This window comes from Gymnoscopelus microlampas (genome assembly GCF_963454915.1).
Source record: "Gymnoscopelus microlampas genome assembly, chromosome: 14".
NCBI classification, from domain to species: domain Eukaryota; kingdom Metazoa; phylum Chordata; class Actinopteri; order Myctophiformes; family Myctophidae; genus Gymnoscopelus; species Gymnoscopelus microlampas.
Window position 1 is genome coordinate 42,376,531 of NC_139951.1, and position 25,234 is coordinate 42,401,764.

Consider the following 25,234-nt stretch of genomic DNA (forward strand, 5'->3'; position numbering starts at 1 on the left):
AATCACTAACCACAGGCTTTCCCTGAAACCCTTCATTTTCCCTGCAGCTGAGGGAACATCATAAAAAAAAGATACAGGTATTTAGCTCAGTGGTTCGGTTCTCAAAGTGGGGTCCGGGGACACCCAGGGGTCCGTCCTTTAGGGGGTTCCAGGGGGTCCCCAGCAAAATGAGGTTTGAGTTTTACTGTAGCTAACCTGAATAGCACTTTGAGCAGACATACAATATATTTGTCGTTGGAAGCACAGGACATTTTTTAATGATATTTTGAATGCATCATTATTCTACATGAACATACAGTATGATCAGTCAGTGTCCAGGATCTGAATCATATTTTTGCAAAAAATGCATCTTTTTAAAAAGCACTTTCAACCTGTTGTACAGGCCTACCTATTTTGGGCATGTTATTATAGGCAAAATTGCTTTTGAAAATAACCGATCTAAAAGATCAGAACGCATTGCGATGCATTGTGAGATGTAGAGCTGATATTTCTGCGCAACACCATCATACAGCAATGTATGAATTGTATGTGGTTTAAAGTAATTCCTCAGTTTGGAAAGATAACAGGTCAAATCTATAATGCAGTGGTCCTCAAAGTGAGGTCCAGGGGACTCTCAGGGTTCCTTGAAGAGGTTCCAAATGGACCCTTACAGGTCTGTCACTCCGAGAGTGTACAAATGGAACCAAATGGATCCATTTGGTTCCATTTGTACACTCTCAGAGTTATGGATCGGTCGTTCAAATCAAAAAAGTTTGAGAACCACTGCTCTAAACTAATGCATCCTCTCGATTTCAACTGGCACAGCGAGACCGGTTTCTTCAGTCTGTATCGTCAAACTAAGATAAATGTATAGTATGGGGAGAAAATGAAAGGTCAGGCTGGGTCGTGGTTGTAGAAGCTGCTACGTGTCCTCTCGGTGCAACCAGAGGGCTTTGTACACCTGCCAAATTCTCTTCCCTCTGTCCCGCCCTGCTTGCTGTGTAACATCATCAGGCTATGGAGAGGGCCAAGCCTGATTTGGAAACCCTGGATTATGGAGTGTAATGGATTGCCTTCATGGCTTGTATTAGTGTGTCTGCTGTTACACTAACTCACTCTTGCTTGTGAAAAACAAGATATATAAATAGATACAATATTAAAGCATTGGTTTTGTTCAAATACTGTAATTGCACAATGTAGGTACACATGATTCACAACATGTAAAAACTGCACAACCAGCACACAGGAGAAACAGCAGCTGGATGAAGCCTGTCTAACTTCCAATTAATCATTATCAAACCCATTTATTGAAAATAGCATACGAGTTATGCAAAAATAATCTCTTGAATTCTATTTTTAGACTCTCGGGTGAGTTGGCACCCCCGTGCGTAAAATGCGTAATTGATACCACATTGTATCACAAAAATGCATGCTATAGCTGGAGCTCTTTTAAAAAAAAGTGTTTTATATGTATTAAAACTAAAAACGAATCCCCCTAAAACAAGCCACGTACAACCTGGCCAAGTAGCTACTCCTCCTCTCTACTCCCGTTACAAGCTCTTTTCTATACGAAGAATCTAGACCCAATGAACTTGTATCTCGACATCCAGACAATTAAAACGCATCTCGCTGATACACTAAGTAGCCTACATATCAATAAAAGACTAGAAACCATTAATTAATTTAAGAAAATCCACTTCCAGATCCGGACAATGATGAGCCACGTCCAAAATGAAGCAGAATCGACGCGTTAATGATGTTGAGCATCCACGTATTGGAGCTGAAACGTGAACTTGTTTGACATGTTTTAAGACGGCCCCCTCGCAGAGATGAAGGGAGGGACTCTGGGACTCGAACACAGAGACGGGCCGGGACCTCCCCAAAATATCCCGGGCATATAAAAGCCTCCTAGCTCATTTGTTTAGTCAGTAGGGGAGTTTCTGCTAGGGTCTTGGATTGGAGTTATCACAGAACGGACCCAAAGTTGATGAGTGGAGTCTAGAGGAGAAACAAAACCAGGATTCCCCCTTGCCCCAAAGAGTCTACATGTCTGGTATTTAAGACATGTTCAGCTTTGTGGATATTCGGTTAGCGCTGTTGCTCAGCGCAACAGTGCTCTTGGCGAGAGGTCAAGGCGAGGACGATAGTAAGTATCCTTTTCAAACACTGCATTCTCTCTTTTTTTTTTCTTGGGACAGCTGTGGCAATGCTCAACATCTGGATATAGAGCGTGCGTAAAAGGATGCTGAACAATTTCTTCAGTTCATGTTTGGAAATTGGAATTGATCCGGCTTTGCGTGAGGCCGCCTGAGCCGACGTTTATGGGGCAAAAGGTGGTGAAAATGAAGCTTTGGGCTGTTTTCTTTTCCCGAGATCTGGAAGTAAAGAATAGGATTTGCTTAGCTTTTTTCCCTGGCGTACAGATGTTGTTGCTGGCGTCCTCTCCCCTCCTGTTCCATGTCCCCAGGCAGGCAGGCAGGGCCAAATAACACGCACGCAGGGCAGGTCTATGGATGAGCTCTTGAGGTGATTGATGATAGCGAGTTCAAACAAAGTTGAATCAGAATTCAAACATAAAGAAACGCATGAAAGGCGTTTGGAACAACGTTTCATGAATGTATATTCAAGGGTGCAATGTGCAGGTTCTATTGCATTGTGAATGAAACTCAATTAAAACTGAAGGGCCCACATCTGTACAGCAGAGCAGCCTACAGATGTTTTACAGAGCTTTTACACTGCAGCTGCACCGAACTTGAAACATCACTTGTTTCAGGGTGTGAGAAAATTATATAGTTTTCCCCCCGACTTTGTTTGAACGTTTCCAATAAGGCTAGGTCAATGAGCAATCCTAATTGAATTTAGTTTAAGCTAGAAAAGTGTATTTGTATGGCACAATGCAACAATAAGGCAATTCAAAGTGCTTTACACAAACATTAAGAACATTAAGTCCAACATGCAAACGAAAGGCCTTTTAGACCTTTATGGACATGAAAAGAAACACCTTAGGCCTTTATGGACATTTGATTAAAATGAAAGACTATAATTCCATTTTAGAGTTTGTTTCAGTAAAGGAACAATGGAAAATTGCTGAACACTGACGTCGACTGCAGAATGGTCTAGACATCATGATGATGCGTTAATCACCTAAAAGAAAAAAAGCAGGGTGTGTGGTGAAACCTTTTTGTGGACTACTAGCGCCTCCTTGTGGTGAGCCTCACAAATGCAGCCTCCAAACACTGAACGCCCCCTCCTCCCCTCCAACCCCCATGCAGGCCTCACCAAACCATCTGCAGCCAGGGGGAAAAAAGATGTCTTTTTCCAGTGTTCCTCTCATAGTTTTTTCTTTAAGCCACATCTGTGGAGCAATGTTGAATACAGTGTAAGTGAGTCATGGGCTTTGCACAGCAGCCCTGTGCCAAATTTGGACTCAAGGCCGTATGGGCCTGCCCTATAAGAACTTTTATTATAATTTACTGTAGGCTACTTGCATAGTGGGGCTTCATCAAAATGTCTATTCCTTTTCATGTTTCTGCCTTATGTGCTCAACCACACGATAGGCATGAATTCCAAGACTTATTATTGGGACATCAGCATGGCTTAAACATTCATCTAATTTTGACTTCACCAGCCACACACTACCTAAGTCATGCTCAGTAAATAGCAGATCTACAAGCTCACAACACGTCACATTTGTGACGTGTTGTGAGCTTGAATATCTATGCTATTTACAACATGCAACACCAGCATGAAGCTAAGTGATGACATGATTGACTGTTGTCAGAACCTAATCCAAAAGTTGACCATTACATTTCTTACCATACCTATGTAGGGGAACATGAGAAGCTATTATGTCTATTCAGAAAAGGGCTGAATTGCTGTCCATTTTGTTGATACTTGTCAACCTGTTTTCATTTTGTCACCTATTTCATTTGGTGGTAGTGCAACTCAGCAAGTCATAGACTTATGCTGCGTCAAGGGTCATTGTGTCTCATTTCACACTGGCTGCCACAAAGTTACAAGCTACCATTCTTTTTCAATGGAAGCCAGCGACATGAAGATACAAAGATACATCCGACTCTGCTACAAAAGCTACAGCTGCTACAAAGCTACCAAAAAGATGAGCTGGTTTCAACTTCAGCTACAAAGCTACAAATATGCTTTGTAGCTTTGTAGCTTTTGTATCTGTCAGTGTGACAGGCTACACCTGTCTTATAACTGATTAGGAGAAGGTGTGTGGCTAAACCAAACTTCATCTAAATACACTTCAGGGTCACGTTGTGGTTACAGTGTAGGCCTTCTTCTTGGCACTTTTAAGGCCTACTGTTTTTTAATAGGTGGGCCACTGGGCCTAGTGGATATCCATGGCCTGGGGGTAATTATGTGGTTATACTGTAGCTTGCAGCTGTTTCAGGTTAGGCACTGTTAATATGGTTATGTCTAGGCATGGGTTTGGTGTGGTTTAATTAATTCATTTTAATTAAAGTTAGACACTAACAAAGTTTAGGACTTCCTTTACGAGTGTCTTCCCTAATTGATGTTTGTCAATGTGTAATTGATTGAATAATTGACTGTTTGATGATCCAACTCACCAATACTTCCCCCTCTTCCACCTTCCAGGCGCATTCGGCAGCTGCACGTTAGACGGACAGCTGTACAATGACAAGGACGTATGGAAACCAGAGCCCTGCCAGATCTGCGTGTGCGACAGCGGAACCGTTATGTGCGACGAAGTGATCTGCGAGGACACGTCCGACTGTGCCGACCCCATCATCCCCGACGGAGAGTGCTGCCCAATCTGCCCGGACGATGGTACGGACCCTGCTGTGATTGGCCACTACTCGGTTGTCCGGACAACCGCTTTTCAGTTTTTTCTTGCCAGCATATCTATCTATCTTTACACAAACTGGTAAAGTCATAGATATATTAGCTAGAACTAGTTTGATTAAACAGGAGGCCTAGATAGGTCAAAAACTAGCCATGGATCTCTAGACTATCATAGATGTATTTTATCAAGTCTGACTTTTACTTTCGTATCTATGATGTCATGATAGTCTTGATCCAAGGCTAGGTCAAAAACAAACCTCTGGCTGATGTTATTAATTACAAATTTGGACAGTTCCCTCCTTGAAATGTGCGACTAGGCCGACTCATGCAACATGAGTAAAATGGTGGTCAATCTTCCGTGATTGCCATGACACCCAGCAGTTCCGGCATCCAATCACAGCTCGACTGACCAACCGTCCCTTCGGACCATGGGATCTCAACTCTACCTACTAGGACCACTCCCCCAGCCCCCCCCCCCCCCCCCCCCCTCCCATTTTGTGGTTGTATTGGCACAGTGGCGCCACCTGGCGCTTCCCCCATTTAAGTTGGGGCAACCAAAAGTTTGGGCCACAGCTGGTGCACACCTGTAGAAAATGGACTCCAGGCTTTTTCTAAACGTTCCCTGAGGATTCAGTGCAACAAAGACCCGCTCTGGATTTACAATTCCTTTTTTAAAAGATGGATTATGCTCACTCTGTGGATATGTGTGAATATAAGACCACGCAGTCTGCCTACAGGCCTCCTGTGACAGAACACAATGGGACTAAACAGGCCACACACATTACACCAGTGTGGTTCTCTCAAAGTGGGGTCCGAGGGGGTCCCCAGCTAAAGTATTTATTGTTGAGAACCAAATGGACCCATACAGGTCTGTAACTCTGAGAGTGTACAAATGGAACCAATTGCTTCCATTGGTGCCATTTGGTTCCATTTGGTATCTCTCCCATGAGATACCAAATTAATTTGGTTCCATTTGTACATTTCTCAGAGTTATGGGGGGTCTGTGGCTTAATGCATACCATATTGGGGGTCCTTGAAATGTAAATGTTTGAGAACCACTGCATTACACCGCATTTGTCCCTAAACAGTCCCTAAACTTATAATATGATGTGTTTGTTCCTCCATAACTCATTACTCATTAGATATTATTCCAAGTAAACTTCTCCCGTTTGTTTTGCTCTAGTGACTTAAATGTCATCAAAACATGCAGACTTGACTCTACCTCTGACTAGCTGTTATGTGGACCCATAAGGGTCTGTTTCATTACATTTGTACACGGTCAGAGTTAAACCAACACTCAGGAGTACTCAGCCATGCTATTGAAACATACTGTAGATTTGACATGTATCATGAGTCCTAAGCTAAATCTCCTTAGGCTTACGTTGTCAGCTGAATCTATAGGCGTTTAATGTTAAGTTATGATTTGAATCTTACAGTGTGAACATGTTGATGAGATATTTTCTCCTTCTCTGTTTGCTCTCTAGCCGTCCAGGTCCAAGAGCCCACTGAGGTATTTTATTTTTTTCTTACATTTTCACACTTTTACAATTATGAAAGATTATCTGTGAATGTTTGGATTTGCACAACCACTGTGTGACTGATTGTTTCCAAACTTGACTTAATCTTGGGCACTGTCCCAAACTTAAGAGATATTTCAAGTTTGATAACTGATATTTGTCATTCAAAGTGAATGTTGGCATTCTGCATGATGGATGTGTGTCCAAGATGTCACAAAGTGTGTTTTGTACTATGAAACAATACAGCGAAACCTAACTATATTTCTCTCTTTACATTTTAGGGTGGTCAGGGAGACATTGGCGAGAAGGGAGATAGGGTACGTTCTAATTCACTGCACTCATGTTGTCAGTATGCTCTTTAAAAAAAAAAGATGATACATTTTAACTAATCCCGTTTACCTCATAAACTGGACAAAATGTGTTTACGTAATTTATCCCAATGTCTTACTGTATTGTATTAGGTCTTGTGTAGTTTTTATTAACAAACAGAAGCTCATGCAGTCTACATAGAATGATAGAAGACAAAGCATGCATGTTTGTTTACATGTCAGAGGTTATGCTCCCATGACCTGTAATGTGAAGGAATTGACCTTTATTGTTAAGGGTCAAAAGGTCAAACATTCATTCAGTCATAGATGAGTGCATAGTTTAAGTAGGTCTCAAATGTAAATTCACTCATTTGAACTTTTTATTGCTTTTTGATTATTACTGGAACTAAATGTTTTTAGTTTTGTTTTCATGTCAATTAGATTGGACAAATCAAACAAACGATTTAATGTAGCAATAATATTTACAGAAAGAACCCAATGGAATACATTTGGAAACTAGGAAGGAAAAAAAAACTGTATATCAGTTATGTCTTTTGTCTGTTGATAATTATTATCAACAGATTGATAATATTATTGATAATTATTATCAAGGTATCAATCTAATATTTCTTGATAGTGATAGACATTCTGTGATTATATTGGTCATATAATGTGTCCTACATAACAGACAATAGCAATACCAATAAGTGGATAATTAATGTAATGGCTTGGTTACTGACATTAAGTGTCTTTGCCTCTGTTTCTTTATAGGGTACACCCGGTCCTCCTGGCAACGATGGACTCGACGGCATGCCTGGTCTCCCTGGCCCTCCCGGACCCCCTGGTCCCCCTGGCCTTGGGGGACCAAGGCCTGGCCTTGGCGGAGTAAGTCGAAATAAAATGTGTACTCATCACCCCTGACCTCCAGGGAGCATCAGGGTTAACGTCAATTTACGCTTTGAGCGAACAAATGTCGAATAACATCGTGTTGCACACCACGTGTTTCACATCATTCTCAGTTTCGAGCATTCGTACTGTCTGCAACTCGACTACAGCGTTGCCAGAAAGAAATTAAACAAGGAAGTGAATATGGTCTCATGCATCTCCTTGGTAACGGGAGCTTCTTCCCTTATTTTCCCAACCAATCACAGTACGCGATATTTCATGAAGCGTCTGCAACCTTTCCATTTTTCCAGAGGCACACAGCATCATCTGCAAAGGCCATTTGCGACACAGTTTTGACGTTTTGACTCCTTTTTGGCGTGTAAAGCATAAATTGATATTTATCTTCACAGATAAGATCTCAAGATAGAACGACTCCATGTTAGGTTGAATGTTATATCCAGTAACACTGACCAGTAACAGGTTGAAGTTTAGTCCAGTAACACTGACCAGTCACAGACTACTTTTGAGGGAAAGACTCCGTTCAGCTCTGGTTTCCCACTCAGTTCAGCACTGGGATTGAGCGGACAGCTCCCCAGGTCTCAGTTGTATACAGTAGATGTGTGGTCTGTCACCACACCTATTAGGATGTTTGTGTTGATTTAAAACCACTGCTCATGTCACCTTGCTCCATGACCTTGCACACACATTGAGCGTGTCTAAGTCGGCAGTTATCAAAGGCACTTCACTGTTTTATCCGTATCCCATATTGCAGAATCTGTACTGGCAGGTCTAATATGTAGAAGCACACTCTGAAGGTTCTGGCCCTTCTGCTGAAAATAGGAGCAGTTTCTGCACTTGTTTCAAGAACTATCTAGAAATGATTAGTTTTTAGCTGTTCTGTATCTGTGTGATGTGTCTTTGGGGGAATGAGATTCCCCCCCAGAACATCTTAAAGCACAGTCAGCTAATGTTGACTGAATCTCATCGCTTCATCTTTGACATAAGCTAGCGAACGTCTCACCTGAAATTGAAAGATTTGAACGGTGACTATAATGCTCTCTCCTCTTTTCCTCCACAGAACTTCTCTCCTCAATACTCAGATCACTCCAAGTCATCTGGCCCAGCTCAGCCCGGCCCAATGGTATGAATGCACCTCCTCTCACTGAACATACATTTAAACCACCTGAATGGCTTGCTACGGTTTGAGACTCCGCAACCTTCTGCAAAACACGGACGAAAGTACACTGTTTTTGGGTGAAATGGCATGTGTCCTCCTGATGTGGATGGACTTCAGGACATAGGAGGCAACATGCACATACATCGGAGCACAACTTACATCTGCTCTGTCGACCCCAGCTTTAATCTTCGGAAAATATTTACCCCGTTGCTAAATGAGACGATTGAAATGTAATAGCATAAGAAACTCCTCAGCATATTCTGTCACTGAGACAATATTTGTCAACTGATAACTACACTGACCGACCTAAAATGTATGCTTGCTCTCATAGGCCCTTCATACATTATATGAATGCTCTTTTGTGTGACATGTTTTTATAACTGAGATACTAATGTAATGATGTTTCTTTCTCAATAGGGTCCTATGGGTCCCCGTGGTCCTCCTGGATCTGCTGGATCTTCCGTAAGTATTCTTTTATCTTATTTCATTTTTAATTAGCTTCTGACCGAATGAGTTAGTTTCACTGTTTAAATTCTGCACTAGTTGCAAGGATTCAAGATTCACAAGCACACAGCTTCAATGGAAAGCTTACATTTCATCAGTTAGGCAAATCTAATTAAAACTATGTTCATACAAATGGAGACATTGTAATAATAATATGCTTTCTTTGTTGTCAACCAGGGTCCTCAGGGTTTCACTGGACCCCCAGGCGAGCCTGGTGAGCCCGGCGCTGGTGTAAGTATACCAACATCATCATCTAACTGATTTATCTAACTAAAACATCATCATCTTCATAATCATCATTCTCATCTTCATCCCAACCACATAGAACTTTTGCATGACGGAGGTTTAGCGGGGGAAAGTTAGCAAGAGCAAGGTTTGACTTGGATGAGGCTGTTGTAGACTGTATGTTGTAAGGTTAATCCTTCTAGCCACACAGTAAAATCACATGTTAATTTAAACATTTGTAACCCAGAGAGTATACACATGTTACATTTGTATATTCTCTGAGTTAAGTATTAAGTGTTTGTCGAAAGAAATGTGATTCAAATCTGATTTGTAAACATCAGTTTCCATGTGGTGTGTTTCTGTTCAGACTGCATACAAACAATATGTCTCCAATCTGGATATAGGCCACAAATCAGATTTGGGCTGGATTTGGGCTGCTAGTCTGAACAGGGCCTTTAAGATTGAACTACTATTAAAGTCACCTACCTGGATCGACCGAGATGTAGAATGTTCCACCTTCTGCTGCCCCACTGACATCAACTTCCTGTCCTTTCTGTTTCACTTCCTGTCATGTGACACACACACACACACACACACACACACACACACACACACACACACACACACACACACACACACACACACACACACACACACACACACACACACACACACACACACACAGAGAGAGAGAGAGCTGGCCGTACAGCTTTACATTCACATTCAACAGGGACTTTTGAATCCAGGTGTACGAACAACAAACACCCTACTTGAATTCAAATGAATGATCCAAGTTGTTTCTTCATCCACTCTAGGGTCCCATGGGTTCTCGCGGCCCCTCAGGTCCCCCTGGCAAGAACGGAGATGATGTAAGTGCTCTTTTAAACATTCTTCTCAAATTGATATGTATTAGGCCTTTTCCCCCCAATTGAAAATATTTTGTGCCATAAGAGAAGATTTATGTTAGATTAGATTTAGTGAAACATTTTACAACTGTCTATACTGTAGGTGTGGAGATAGCAGTGGAGAGAGTGAAACCTTTGAACTGAATAGTCCTTCTTATACATTCATGGGGCTCAACTTCCAGCCAGTGAAATGATATTGAAATTAAACAATTACATTTTTAATTTTGTTGGGGACCCCTTGAAACGCCCCCAGACCCCACCTTTATTTATACAGGTAATCTCATTGAGACCTGAGGTCTCATTCTCAAGAGAGACCCGCTTTACAGATTTGACACTATCTCTAAGGAAGTCAAGATACTGTATATTTTAGAAAGATAAACTACTAACTAAACAAAACAAAACAAAACAAAACAAAACAACAAAAGTCATATTTAGTTTTCTATCCATACCATATCCAAGCAGGTTATGTCTGTTTTGTTTCTGAGGAGAACATCATGTTTCAAGTTGATGCATAACTTAAAACCTATTTCCAAATACTTAAATATATAAATACATAGATGTTCTCAATTATGGCTATTTTTGAAAAAACAAAACTAGTGTTGAATTATTTTTGTTCCCCCAAGCCATGTTTCACCATACCTTTTACCTTTAGCCATTGCTAATCTCCATGTGTGTCACCCACAGGGTGAGCCCGGCAAGGCTGGTCGCCCCGGTGAGCGTGGACCCGCTGGCCCTCAGGTGAGTGATGCCTGCACAGGTCACAGGTCACGATCAAGTCAGCCAGGAAAAAAAAGGATACTGGTTCCCACATCTTTAGTAGCAACTATTATGACTGGTAGAAGCAGACCTGACTAAAGTAGAACACAAGGACACATATTTGACCACTTTTGTTAATGTTCATATAGAAATAATAAAAACAAATTGCTGATGCAAAACTCCCACTTAATGTTTCATAATTTTTTTATAACATGGTACCAATTAAGGAACACAAACACACACATAGCTTAAAAACTGAATTTTACACAAAAACAAACTGTATTTCAGAGGCACCCATGTTGTATCATAAAAGCTGATCTCTCCTTCTTCTTCTTCCTCTCCTCCTACAGGGCGCTCGCGGATTCCCCGGAACCCCTGGACTCCCCGGCATCAAGGGACACAGAGTGAGCATTACAATCACATTAAAGAAACACAGTTGAACTGCATTGATCTGACCTGATTCCTGAGTCATGGGATGATGTGTGAACTCACAATTCTTGTCTTATTTTGTTCTCAGGGATTCAGCGGTCTGGATGGAGCTAAGGGAGACGCCGGAGTTGCTGGACCCAAGGTAAGACAGCACCATTTCACATGGAATGGACGAAAGACAAATTCCCAATGTTTGGAAAACATACTTTAGTATAATACCGAAAAGTTTCTCTTGCTCAGGAGAAACATTTTCGAGTGGGCAAAATGCAGCATAAATATATTTGTGAAGATACAATTCCACTGTTCGACATGAAATAACATTTGTTGGAGGACAATTTATCTTCTTTTTATTTTCCACACATAAGATACATTTTTACATTTTAATAGTTGCCAATGCAGGAAATTACATATTTAATGTATCATCCATTTAAATGTATGACATTAAATGACATTAACGCTGTGCTGGCATGGTGCATTGATAGGTTTCTGCTATCACTTTATAACTAATTGTTTCTTTCTGTGTTTGTCCAACAGGGAGAGGGTGGCCAGAATGGTGAGAACGGTATTCCTGGTGCCATGGTACGTATCTAACCTCAGTCAGTCCACATTGATCCATTTGGAGTACGAATTTGTCAGAATGGTGTCCTATAGTTGTTGATCAGAATAAAAGCCTAATGTTCGCTGTGCTCTTCTCTTTCCCAGGGCGCACGTGGTCTTCCTGGTGAGAGAGGCCGCCCCGGACCCGCCGGCCCCGCTGTGAGTGGCCATTACACTCGTCCTTAGCCCATAGTCCTGTGTTGTATATTTCTGCAGGACAGCGACTCTTAAAAGATGCAAACATAAAGCATATTTATGCTATTCAGTCGCTTTGCTTTTTGAGGTCATGGTATAATGATAATCTTATAATAACATCTTCCTGTCTCATCTCCAGGGTGCTCGTGGTAACGATGGAAACAATGGAGCTGCTGGACCCCCTGTAAGTATAATTTTTGATCGATTGACGACATTACGTCTTTAAAATCACGTGGTCACATCCACACTGAACGCAGTAATGGTACGCCATAAGCCAGTGATTCTCAATCATGTTCATATCAAGGACCCCTTAAATTTCTATGGCCTATTTGGCCGCAGACCCCCATCTGAAAAAGATTTTGTGCCAGGGTGGGGACAAAGTGGGGATCCCTGGACCCCCAACTTTGAGAATCACTGCCTTAAGCCATTTGACTGCATGTCATTAAAGACCTGGACCCAATGCTGCCGTGAGTCTTTGGTTTAATGTCATGTTTCTTCATCTTCCAGGGACCTACCGGACCTGCTGGAGCCCCTGGCTTCCCCGGTGGTGCTGGAGCTAAGGTACACACACACACACACACACACACACACACACACACACACACACACACACACACACACACACACACACACACACACACACACACACACACACACACACACACACACACAAGCACACATACGCAAGCACAGGGAGAGATGACTCTATGGGTTTTCTAGTGTGTGTACAGCGTCTGTGCTGTATGTGGAATCCATCAGTGCACGTTATGTACCTCCCATACTGTATCTAATGTAATCGCCAGATAAAGTCATATACTGAACATCTGTATCGCTTTAACATTTAACCTGCTCTTTAGTCATTAGAGTCATTAGTCTCATATGCTCATATAGGAGTAATATCTTTTATCATCACTAACCCACAAATGCCCTCTGTAATCCACCTGACCTCCCCAGACCATAGAGAGCTCAATATTATCTTCTAGAACCACAAAATTGCAGAATTATTGCCAAATTACATTTTGTGCCAACTTTGACCTGTACCCAATTAGTGGGGAAATTACAAGCCCACCAAGGACCAGAATCAAACCAGATCTATCCAGCCCAGAATAACAGCAAGTTTAGATTTCCCTCAGGGTTAACCGTTAAATAACAGTTAACCCTGAAATGCAGAGCTCAGCTGATCTCTGATTAGTGCCAAGCTGCAACTTCCCCCAGACACCTGACATGAACAGTGTGTCCACCAGGTGGCAGGGGTACCCCTCTAATGGTGTCCTGCCTCCACTGTCAGCCTCCATGTGGTGCTGAAAACAGTCAACCATTAGAGCTATTAGAATATCATATGAGCCATTAGAATATCATATACCACTAGGGGTACAAAGGTTAATGGAACTAATCAATTTAATTAGTTATACAAATAAATCAATAATCTATCCCTATTTTGGGCATGTCATTATAGGTAAAACATTTACTTCACAACGTGCTAGTATAATTAGGTGTAAAAATCATGACCTTCCAACTAGTGGGAACAAATCCATGATGTATTGCAAGGGCTTTCCTGTAGGACAGCACACTCATATTAAACATTTCACACACACACACGCACGCACGCACGCACGCACGCACGCACGCACGCACGCACGCACGCACGCACGCACGCACGCACGCACGCACGCACACACACACACACACACACACACACACACACACACACACACACACACACACACACACACACACACACACACACACACACACACACACACACACACACACACACACACACACACACACACACACACACATCGACCAGGCAAACACATTTGGACATCCATTTTGCTTTGGTCTCAACAATCACAGTGATCAATAATACACAGCATAAACACAGTATATAACTAGAAAATGTGCTCCTCGGAGCACAGGTCTCCGCCAGTACTGTTCCTGATTAATCCTGTCTTACCTCACTTCAAAAGATATAAATGATCTTTTGAAGTGACACACCTATTTATATGGCTCTATTTCATCATGCGTCTCTCTAGCCAATCAAAGCACACCCTTTCAACATATTGTCACGTGTCACGTGAAGCTTGACCAATGTTAGCTTGGTGGACACACGGAAGGACGAGAACGAAAACATAGTCTCCTGGCGGAGACAACAATTACACCTTCATACACATCAGTGCTGGACACCTGTTTGCCTCACACATATCTAGGCAGTTCTGTTATACTGCTGTATTGGTGACTAAACTGCAGCCTTTTGCCTTGCATCACAGGGAGAGACTGGCGCTCAGGGAGGCCGTGGAAACGAGGGACCCCAGGGAGCCCGTGGTGAGCCCGGTAACCCCGGAGCTTCTGGCGCTGCTGGTGTTGCTGTGAGTATATCGTAGACCAAGCAAGCGCCAAATTACGATCTTCATTCCCTCATTACTTTTGCACTCAAATGCATTCGTTTTTTCTATTGAATATCCATGAATGCAATTGTTCCAATTAAGAATTAAGTACGATTGAATGTGGGGATGCAAAATGGCACAACTGCTTACCGTGTTCCGTCTTCATTAGATCATTCAAATCGTCCTCAGTTTGGCTTAGTGAGAAAGATTCTTAGGAGACCAGTATCAGTAGAGAAGTGCATTTAGATTTAAATGTTCTCTCTGTTCATTGCTCATCAACAGGGTGCCCCCGGATCTGATGGTTCTCCTGGTGCCAAGGGTGGACCTGTAAGTATCACACGCATCATTCACCACTCAAGCCCTATTTTCAAAGGATTTCAAAATGATTTTCCAAAAAATTAAAGCGGTTGAAAATATTCTAACATCCCCTCCTCCTGTGTGTCATCATAGGGTGCTTCTGGCATTGCTGGTGCCCCTGGCTTCCCCGGAGCACGTGGACCCGCTGGAGCCACCGGAGGCCTCGGCGCCCCCGGACCCAAGGGAAACAGCGTGAGTAGACCAGACAATATAAGAGTGACCTGTATTGATTACACACTGTTGTTAACTGTACAGGAATCACTCTGCTGTTATCTTATGTGTGTGCGTTCTGTGTTTCCTGCTTACAGGGTGAGGTTGGAACTCCTGGACCCAGAGGCGAGCCCGGTGCAAAGGGAGAGCCTGTAGGTTTCCAAAACATCCTAATTTTCATGTACAATCACTTTGATGTATTGACTTTATCAGAAGGTTTGGGCAGTACATGCTCTGAATGATCATCGGTCTAAATATCAGTCTTTTTCTTTTTTGAATTTTCCCAGGGTTCCGGTGGACCTCAGGGACTTGCCGGCAACTCTGGCGAGGAGGGAAAGAGAGGCGCACGCGGTGAGCCCGGTGGTGCCGGACCCCGTGGACCCAATGGAGAGCGTGTAAGTTAACCTACACCTGCCGTATCTGTCACTGTCAGGTGGAAATCAATATTTATAAAACCCACAGACAGACTTGACCACTTTCACTTCAAAATGTTTCCAAAATAGCAAAAATAGCAGATCTACTATTGCATGTAGATGGGCTATTTTTGCGGCTGTTTTGTTGTTAGCTCCCACCGCTACCCCAGCACCACAAGTGGGCTCTGCTATTGGTTCTGTTCGCCATGGGGGGTTGTTATTGAATATCTATCTCCCTACTCTTAATGGTTAATGATGGTTGTCTTACTTGTCTAACTGTGCTGAGCAGGGAGAAAAATGTAGCAGAGCCTGAACGCTGAGATAAAATATTACAGCCACACTTGTATTCTCATTCTATAATATTGGTTCAATCTATTCGTGAGTGATCTGACTGAACTCGTATAAGAGAACACATTCAAAACCAACACATTTTCAGCTTTTCAAAGCAACACAAGTTGTAATTCCCATTGTGAGGCCGCATGCACGTCTCATCCCAGGACCAAAATCCATGTATTGCACGTTGAATTCCCAGGGGGATTCAGTCTGGTGTCGTGGGTCCGACCGCCTCCCTGTTCTCATCCGTGACCCACTCTGTGTGTTTCTGTTTGCCTCCATTATAGGGTGGACCTGGTGCTCGCGGTTTCCCCGGTGCTGACGGAGGTGCTGGTGGCAAGGTGAGCGACTGAATCTTGTCTATTACTTCTTCACTTAACATATCGGTGCAACATCTGCCATAGTTCATAGTTCAATGAGTCATTAAAGTAGGCTTAGAATCAGCTTAATTGTCACGTCACAGGTTTACAGGTGTAGGAAAATAGAGACAGAGAAAAAAAATCAGTCAACATAGGATAGAAACAGGCCAGATAATCAAAAGTTCCTAAAATAAAATATACATACAGTATATACATATAGAGTCTTGTCAGATATTCCAGATATTCATGAGCAATGGTATTATTACAAGTATAAAGCAGTCAAGCTTACTGTACATACAAACTATTCATACTGTCAATCATACACAGTAAAATCAGCAGTGTTCATTTAACTGTGAGAGTATACAAATATAAACAAACGGACCCGTTTGGTTACATTTGTATATTACAAATGAATACATTAACATTGAGGATTAACTGTGTATCGCTGACATGACACCCTCATTCATTTTAGTTTCTGAACAACATTTTAGTTTCTGAACACAATTCAAGCACTCCAACCGTAGCGTAATAATAATATGGTGATCAAACATCTCACCTGACTGACCTCTCTCTCTCTCTCGTTCGTCCCCATGACAGGGAGCCCCTGGTGAGCGTGGAGCCAACGGACCTGGTGGCGCTCAGGGCGCAACCGGTGAGGGTGGACGCCCCGGCGAGCCCGGCATGCCCGGATCCAAGGTAAGCGACACATGGGACAACACAAAACACGGTTCTTGCTAATGGATGACGCCTGCTGCTGCTCTCTGAAGAGTTGTGTTCATTGCTTCTTGTTTCTCCTCTCTGTAGGGAATGACTGGCAGCCCCGGAGCCCCTGGCCCTGATGGCAAAGCTGGACCTTCCGTAAGTCCTGATTTGAACAGATCACTGCAATAAAGGATCAATGATAAAGATTATTACTGCAGCACTATGTGTTCAATATAATTTGACCCCCCACTGTTCTTTATAGGGTGCACCTGGACAAGATGGTCGCTCTGGACCTGCTGGCCCCTCCGGAGCCAGAGGACAGCCCGGTGTCATGGGATTCCCCGGACCCAAGGGAACTAACGTGAGTATTAGGGCAAATTCACATTCAGTGATAGATCAGTGATCGACCTCCAATTTCATAAGCATTAGGCCACGGAACCCCCATTTGATACAATGTCTTATCTCTATAAAATCCTCACTGTCGGTGGTCCCAAGACCCGACGTTGAGAAACAACATGTTGTACAGTAGACACCATCACTTACTGTTCTATCCCTCCATCAAGACACAAAATGGAAGCCACGCCCCCTGGGCTGCATGGCTTTTGACCCAGTCTTACTATTTGTAAGACTGTAAGACTTACTATTTGTATTAATTTTAAATAAAACATTAAACAAGACATTGCCAATATTTTTCCCCAGGTGTGATACGACTTTATCCCATGCATCACACACTTGTTCATTTCACTGCCTCTTAATGTTAGAATAAGCATACTACCTACTATTACCGCTGAAATAAGTTTAGTTTTGAGCTTTTGATGCAACACGCTTATTGGTCACCAGAGATCAAATGTGGACTTTGTCTCCTTCCTCAGGGTGATGCTGGCAAGCCCGGCGAGAGAGGACCTGGTGGTGCTGCTGGACCCCTTGTAAGTATAATCTTCAAAATGTCTAAACTATACGAACAAGTTATATTAACCGACCAGTTAGCTTAGTGTATATGTGTGTGTTGATGATGGTCTCCTAATAATGTCATGTCTTCCTCTTAGGGCGCTGCCGGCAAGGATGGTGATACTGGTGCTCCTGGACCTTCCGGCCCAGCTGTACGTACCATCATCATCATCAACACCATCTCCACATACCTTAAGCCTAAACTTATGCTTAGTTTCACACCGAACAGAGCCGATCTACCCGCTCACAGCGCTTGCAGATCGGCTCTTTTCGAGAGAATGACAATCGCATGTAGCATCAATACAGTACATGACTCCCTTTATTTTCCTCAGCACTGTTATTGGTCCCAGTTGGACTCTTGGGCTGAACAATTAATCAAAGTCACAGTATGAACCATCTGTGATTTCCAAATCACAGAGGCTGCCATTAAAAAGGGAGCGTGTTCAAAACGGACTTCTGAACTTGGTATTGTAAGTTTTTTAGGTCATATTTGGATCCATGAAACCGATGCAGAACAATATGAATTTCACCCTTTAAATGTGTACTAAAAGCTGCTCAGCTCACGGTCTAGGAGTCATATAATGTATACTTAACATTACTGCCGATAATTTCCATTTTTTATCGACGTTCCAAGAAGCCATTGTTTCCATTCAGTTCAGTATGCTGCTGTATGCTAATTGTATTCAACTGGCAAAACATACGATAACGCCTTGAAATATCAATTTATGTTGACAGTATCTAATGTTGTAGTTACTGCTAATAATACCGTTAACAGTGAACAGAATTGAAGCTTGACATAAAAAAAGGCTTAATCATAAATTGAATCACAATCGCAATTCAATATTTCCCTGCATTCGTTCAGCCCTATTGGACACAGCAGCACACATGACATTTGAGACACATTGCAGAACATGGTGAAAATACGAGTTCTGCTTCCGATCTGCTTCCTTTTTTCAGTGTTTATTTATTTGCTCCATTTTGCTTTTCTAGGGAGGTGCTGGTGAGAAGGGAGATGGTGGACCCGCTGGACCTTCAGGATTCCAGGTAGGTTGTTCACAGCGTCTCACCAATCCCAAAGCTAGCTTTCCCCTTAACATACTCCACAGTGGTTCTCAAACATCATTCCATGGACCCATACCTCAAGAGCGTACATCGTACACTCTTCAGAGACAGACCTATAAGGCTCCATTTGGAACCCTGGACCACAATTTGAGAACCACTGCTATATCATATGGAGTATGTACACAGTTTATGTGTCAGGGTGCAACTCAGGAGGACCAGATGTTCTATTCTCCCAAACTCAGGAACACAAGTAGAGTACACACAGGAGTACTGAGAACACTAGGAGAACGAGAACAGGACACAATAACAACATTTAAGACCGGAGACAGGACATATTAAGGAACTGAGGGTTTAAGTACACACAGGGATAACCAGACACGGGTGAACACAACTGACAATCAACACAGGGATAGGCTTAGAGGACTAACAGGACACAGGTGGAGATAACCAGAGCCATATAAGGAGAGTTGCGTCACCTCCGTTCACTTCATCGGGCCGGTCTTCTACAGAGCCTTTTATTGGCGAAAAGTGACGAAGCCCTGAACCGGAAGTTTACAGAATGCATTGAAGTCTATGAGCGTTTGTCACTATTTCGAGTTTACATGAACCACGTGACCTGCACTGTTTCTGCCCCCTCATTGATGCAACTCTCTAATACAAGGCTCTGGGTATTAATCAATCAGAGGGAGGTGACAGGTAACAGTAACTAGGGCAGACAGGAAACACTAGGAACACAACAGTAAAGTAAAACCTACTAAAGTACAGCACTGAAAACTGGACACACTTAAAATATCACTACAAAATAAAACAGAAGGAGGCCTGATCCTGACAATAATGTGTATAATAACCATCGCTCTTCTTGCTCTTGTGTACAGGGACTTCCCGGACCCCAAGGTGCTACTGGTGAGACTGGCAAGCCTGGTGAGCAGGTAAGGTGTCACAAATAATCACGTCATGTCATTGCACACCACAACAACATGTTGAACTATTAACAAAGGGCAGTATGGTAAAAGTTATTTACTGTATCGAGCCAATATTTTGAAACGTGCTTGTTCAAAAAATGACAGCTTTGCTTGGCCTTGTGTGTACAGTATTTGACACACAGATTAGTCCCATTGACCCAGATGTATCTAGGATTATATTGACACAGTAAATGGGCCTGATGATGACCTGATGGAGGTCTTTTGACCTTTTAAACAACAGACAAACGCTTGGCTATTAGAGAAAGTTCCTTTGTAAAAAGGTTAATGTCTAGGGGTAGGGTTCTTTTTTTGTTTGTTTTCTTTATGTACTGTATGTCGCTATCATTTATTTTATATTGCAAGGTGCTTTTGCTGCTTGTGAGAGGACCATACAATGGAAATAAGTCTGTTTATCCTCCAGCTGCTGTAACCTTGTGTTTTTTTTTTTTTTTTCCGTTCAAATAAACTAAACTAAACTAAACCTTCTCCTCCTCTTCCTCTTCCTCCTTCAGGGAGTCAACGGTGAGGCCGGACCCTTCGGCCCATCTGGACCCAGAGTGAGTGACATTACGGACTCTGATTCCAAAACACTATAGTGTTCAGCATCCATCATTATTAACCTGGATCTTCTATTGTTTGATCTTTAACCGATACCCCCCTCTCCCCCCAACAGGGTGACAGAGGTTTCCCCGGTGAGCGTGGAGCTACTGGTGCTGCCGGACCCACCGGTCCCCGTGGTGCCCCTGGCCCCGGCGGTAGCGATGGTGCCAAGGTGAGATATCGATCCCCACCTGCTCTCATCTCATTGTCATGTACACACCAGCCAGTCTCGAAAAACGAAAGCTGATATAATAACCCTCTCTTTTTTCCCCTCTCTCTCTCTCTGGTTGTGTTTGGTCTTATAGGGAGAGGCTGGTGTTGGCGGTGCCCCCGGTGGCGCTGGACCCCCAGGTATGCAGGGAATGCCAGGCGAGCGTGGTGCCGGTGGCATGCCTGGTGCCAAGGGAGAGAGAGTGAGTACCTCACCTGGCCTCAGGGCGGTCACCATTACACATTTAAGTTGGCGATTAATAGTCACTCAAATGATTGCGATTAACGACATATTGCATACACTGTTCTCTCTTCCCAGGGAGATGGCGGAGCCAAGGGAGGCGAGGGCGGCGCCGGCAAGGACGGTATGCGTGGTATGACTGGTGGTATTGGACCCCCAGGACCTCCCGGTGGTCAGGGCGAGAAGGGTGAGGGTGGACCCGTTGGACCTGCTGGAGTTACTGGTGGACGTGGATCCCCTGTAAGTTCATCTACAAACAATAAAACTCTTAATTTATCCAACATTCTTAATCATTTGTAACATTTGCACAGTCACACACCTTCTCCTCGGAATAAATACAAAGACAATATAGAGAAAATAAAAACAAAGAAACAGAGAAAATGAAATGGAACCATTTAAGATGCAACGGCAATAAGCAAAACAAAACACTATACTCCACTGGTTCTCAAACATTTTTTTTTCATGTCAAGGACCCCCAAATTGACACTTATTACCCCGCGGACCGCCATTTGAAAAGATAAGCCAGGGACCCCCATAAGAGAAGATTTTTACGGCTCTCTAGCAGTGATTTTCAACCATTTTAATTTCAAGGACCACCAGTTTGACATGCATTAGGGCTACGGACACCCATTTAATGGCATTTCTATCTCTGGGACCCCAATACATATTGTAAAATCAATGTTAATGTAAGGTCCATTTGGTTCCTAGTCCTACCCATCATTTAGCTGGGGACCCCCTGGAACCCCCTCAAGTACCCCTGGGGGTCCCCGGACCCCACTTTGAGAACCGATGCTATACTCTATTATAATACAGAACACTCTTTGATGATCAGGAAACATTCATTTGAAAACATTGTTTATTTTGCACAAGCATAAACATGTGTATTCGTAAATGTGCCACGGCAAACGAGTGAAGTCCATGACCTTTTTGAACCAATAGTTTTGTCTCTCCTCCTTCCACAGGGCGAGCGTGGTGAGTCTGGACCTCCCGGACCCGCTGGATTCGCTGGACCCCCTGTGAGTGTGTTGTCCATAATAATACATCCCAGTACTGACGCCATAAGGACATTTGGGCTGGTTTCAGAGAGTCTCAGTCACAACACATTGTCCTGACCCAGACATTTTGTCTCCTCCTGCCATAACAGGGTGCTGACGGTCAGGCCGGAGGCAAGGGAGAGACTGGTGATTCTGGACCCAAGGGAGAGGCTGGTGCTCCTGGACCCGCTGGACCTTCCGGCGGTGCTGGACCTCAGGTATAGGCCAATAGTTCTTAGTATGGAGTCACTGGTTTATACCGGGCCAAATCACACATGTACAGTATGGAATCACGTGCTTAGTCTTGTCCAGACATACTTTACATGTACAGAGCCAGGATGCACTGGTGGCTCAGCAAGTTAATGTCTCTCTCTCACTCTCTCACTCTCTCTCTCTCTGCGATATATTTCATGCCACTGTGCTGTCTTAAACCTAGACCTTAAAAGACTATTAAAATACTATTAATTAACTAATATAGTTTGTGTATTATAATGTATAAATGTTTACATCCCCCAGGGACCTTCCGGAAATGCTGGAGCTAAAGGTGCTCGTGGTGGTGCTGGATCTCCTGTGAGTATACCCTTTAACCTTATCTTTAATGCAAACAATATTGTATTCTCTTGTGTTATAATAATACAAAAAAAATGTAGTTGTTCTTTTATTGTGATGTAGGTTTTCAATGATTAACCGTGTGTGTGTGTGTGTGTGTGTGTGTGTGTGTGTGTGTGTGTGTGTGTGTGTAGGGTGCTACTGGTTTCCCCGGACCCGCAGGAAGAGTTGGACCCCCCGGCCCATCTGTAAGTTCCCTGCCTCTTAATGCCCGTTCACATATTTTTCACTATTTTGGGAAATGTTGAAAATGTTTGTGAAATTATGACTATAAAGTTTGAACTTGAACTTTCTCCCTATACTTCTTTATAGGGCAACTCCGGAGCCCCTGGAGCCGTTGGACCCGCTGGCAAGGAGGGACAGAGAGGAGGTCGCGGTGAGACCGGCGTTGCTGGTCGCCCCGGCGAGGCTGGTGGTGCTGGACCCGCAGGACCCGGTGGAGAGAAGGGAAACACTGGTGCTGATGGACCCTCTGTAAGTGCAACCCGTTCCAATTCCTCCTTCTATATAGTCTTCAATTATAACGATAGACATTAGATAATGTGTTTGTGAAACACTGGTTAAATGTGTGTGTTCTTTGCTTCTTGTGCAGGGTGCCCCCGGTACCTCTGGACCTCAGGGTATTGCTGGACAGCGCGGTATCGTAGGTCTGCCCGGACAGCGTGGAGAGCGCGGTTTCGGTGGACTCTCTGGACCAGGGGTAGGCAATTGAGATAAGCCTAGGGCCAATATCACACCCAGACATTCCATCGCGGGCCGGGCCTCCCCGCGAACATGTGCGTGCACAACACGCGCCCGCGCGCTTCAAACATTTTCGGGTCTAATTCGGGTCTAACTCGGTCTAATTCGGGTCTAATTTGGGTCTAATTCAGTTCTGTTTGACCAATATAAATCAACATTTTTTCCGGTTTAAATATCAGCACAGGCGATTTTTCTGGTGATTTTTTTTTTCTTCTCCATTTTCCTCTAATCTAGCTATAAAATGTTATAAATCCTTTAAAATGCATCGTGTTTATGAGTGCATGATTTCAAAAGTGGGTTCAGGTTCTATGAAATTAGTATTTATAATTATTTTAACATTAATTTTTAATACTTTTTTTATAACACTTTTCAGTAAATCATTCATACTGTATCTTTACTAATATGTGACTGATGGCACCAACAATGTGAACATTAACATAATTAAACCGAATTAAAATCAGACCAAGATAAAAGATGAATCCATTTGATCATGGAGTGCTTGATTTCAGAGTCTCTTGAAACGAGCGCTACATTAGTTATAATTACAATGCGCCATTTACTAACTAAATAAAAAATACATAGGGGGGCGCTCGCTGTTATTTGTTCAGTCTGTCGCTTGATTGCAGAAAACATTTCAGCTGCTGCTAGTGAGCGAGATACAAACAACAACAATGGCGCTATCGAAAAGTTTGAAGAGGAAAGTTGACAGTGAAAACAGAGTGTTTAGAGAGGAGTGGACAGATCGGTATGTGTTCATCTTACCTGGTTAGGGTAAGATGTCATTGAGCGAGCGCCGCCCACGTTATACCCCACTGTCATTCTCTGGGTGCATCCACATATCTCCGTCAAGTTACCGTACGGACGCCGGAAGTCCCATCCACTCCCATGTTAAGTTTAAAACCGGAAGTACCGTTCCGGTTTTTTTTTAACATGGGAGTGGACGGGGCTACCGTCGCGTAGCCAGCGTACCGTTGCACGCTAGCTTACGGACATGTGTGGATGTACCCACTCTCAACATGGAGTAATAGTCATTATTTAGGTGGGGATAGTTTCTGTATTTGGATATAATAGATATAATAGCGGCCTATATGTGAGACTATCGGTCTGATACTGTATAAAAATAAAATCCCTCCCCCCCAAAAAAATCAAAAAATATTTTTCTAAAAAAATATATATATATTTTTTCAAAAAAATTAAATTCTCAAAATTATCTCACGGGCCAGATATTATTTCTGGGGGGCCAATTTCGGCCCGCGGGCCGCCTATTGCCGACCCCTGCTCTGGACCATCTGTGAGTATAATTCTTTAGCCCAAAATGTTTTAGCTCAAGACCCAAAAGACAAATCTCATGTTTCCCTGTGACCCAAACTAGTGAAAATAGCTATGGGTTTTCTCTTGCCGTTTTCTTAGCACAACATTGTAGTTGGGTGAAGGAAAGGAAGGTATTGAAGCCTGAAAAGAGCCACTGCTGTAGCCCACCAGAAGTTAGCGCTAGTATACTCTGCTCCACAATGGACTCCCATTTTGAATGTACTGTAAAGTGATATGGATCTAATATTTGATAGCCACTAATTAGCTCTTTTCCTGGGTCAAGAAAAATGCATGGAATTTGGGATGTTTGGAATGCAAACGCACAACAAGATGCCCTTCAAAATGACAAAGGGACAAATGAAGTCATAACATAGACAACAGACTATACAAGAAAGAGACAATTTACCCTCACGTCTCAAACTGTTCTATATTGCAAAGGCCATAAACACGGCAT

General features: G+C 43.0%; 1 protein-coding gene across 1 annotated transcript in view; it reads left to right on the forward strand.

Annotated features, from left to right (window-relative positions):
- The first annotated feature begins 1,898 nt into the window (after window positions 1-1,898).
- The window catches only part of col1a1b (collagen, type I, alpha 1b), a 28,646-nt gene continuing 5,310 nt past the window's right edge, over window positions 1,899-25,234 (forward strand). Inside the window, exons 1-39 of the mRNA XM_084079192.1 lie at window positions 1,899-2,125; window positions 4,597-4,788; window positions 6,288-6,313; window positions 6,602-6,637; window positions 7,400-7,513; window positions 8,592-8,654; window positions 9,108-9,152; window positions 9,372-9,425; window positions 10,235-10,288; window positions 11,009-11,062; window positions 11,431-11,484; window positions 11,598-11,651; window positions 12,044-12,088; window positions 12,212-12,265; window positions 12,441-12,485; window positions 12,809-12,862; window positions 14,572-14,670; window positions 14,971-15,015; window positions 15,139-15,237; window positions 15,354-15,407; window positions 15,543-15,650; window positions 16,289-16,342; window positions 16,958-17,056; window positions 17,165-17,218; window positions 17,325-17,423; window positions 17,935-17,988; window positions 18,109-18,162; window positions 19,001-19,054; window positions 19,948-20,001; window positions 20,547-20,591; window positions 20,708-20,806; window positions 20,940-21,047; window positions 21,164-21,325; window positions 22,048-22,101; window positions 22,230-22,337; window positions 22,636-22,689; window positions 22,863-22,916; window positions 23,041-23,202; window positions 23,321-23,428. Coding sequence (XP_083935318.1) covers window positions 2,044-2,125; window positions 4,597-4,788; window positions 6,288-6,313; window positions 6,602-6,637; window positions 7,400-7,513; window positions 8,592-8,654; window positions 9,108-9,152; window positions 9,372-9,425; window positions 10,235-10,288; window positions 11,009-11,062; window positions 11,431-11,484; window positions 11,598-11,651; window positions 12,044-12,088; window positions 12,212-12,265; window positions 12,441-12,485; window positions 12,809-12,862; window positions 14,572-14,670; window positions 14,971-15,015; window positions 15,139-15,237; window positions 15,354-15,407; window positions 15,543-15,650; window positions 16,289-16,342; window positions 16,958-17,056; window positions 17,165-17,218; window positions 17,325-17,423; window positions 17,935-17,988; window positions 18,109-18,162; window positions 19,001-19,054; window positions 19,948-20,001; window positions 20,547-20,591; window positions 20,708-20,806; window positions 20,940-21,047; window positions 21,164-21,325; window positions 22,048-22,101; window positions 22,230-22,337; window positions 22,636-22,689; window positions 22,863-22,916; window positions 23,041-23,202; window positions 23,321-23,428 — 2,907 coding nt within the window. The 5' untranslated portion in view covers window positions 1,899-2,043. The remainder of the gene's footprint in view (window positions 2,126-4,596; window positions 4,789-6,287; window positions 6,314-6,601; window positions 6,638-7,399; window positions 7,514-8,591; window positions 8,655-9,107; window positions 9,153-9,371; window positions 9,426-10,234; window positions 10,289-11,008; window positions 11,063-11,430; window positions 11,485-11,597; window positions 11,652-12,043; window positions 12,089-12,211; window positions 12,266-12,440; window positions 12,486-12,808; window positions 12,863-14,571; window positions 14,671-14,970; window positions 15,016-15,138; window positions 15,238-15,353; window positions 15,408-15,542; window positions 15,651-16,288; window positions 16,343-16,957; window positions 17,057-17,164; window positions 17,219-17,324; window positions 17,424-17,934; window positions 17,989-18,108; window positions 18,163-19,000; window positions 19,055-19,947; window positions 20,002-20,546; window positions 20,592-20,707; window positions 20,807-20,939; window positions 21,048-21,163; window positions 21,326-22,047; window positions 22,102-22,229; window positions 22,338-22,635; window positions 22,690-22,862; window positions 22,917-23,040; window positions 23,203-23,320; window positions 23,429-25,234) is intronic.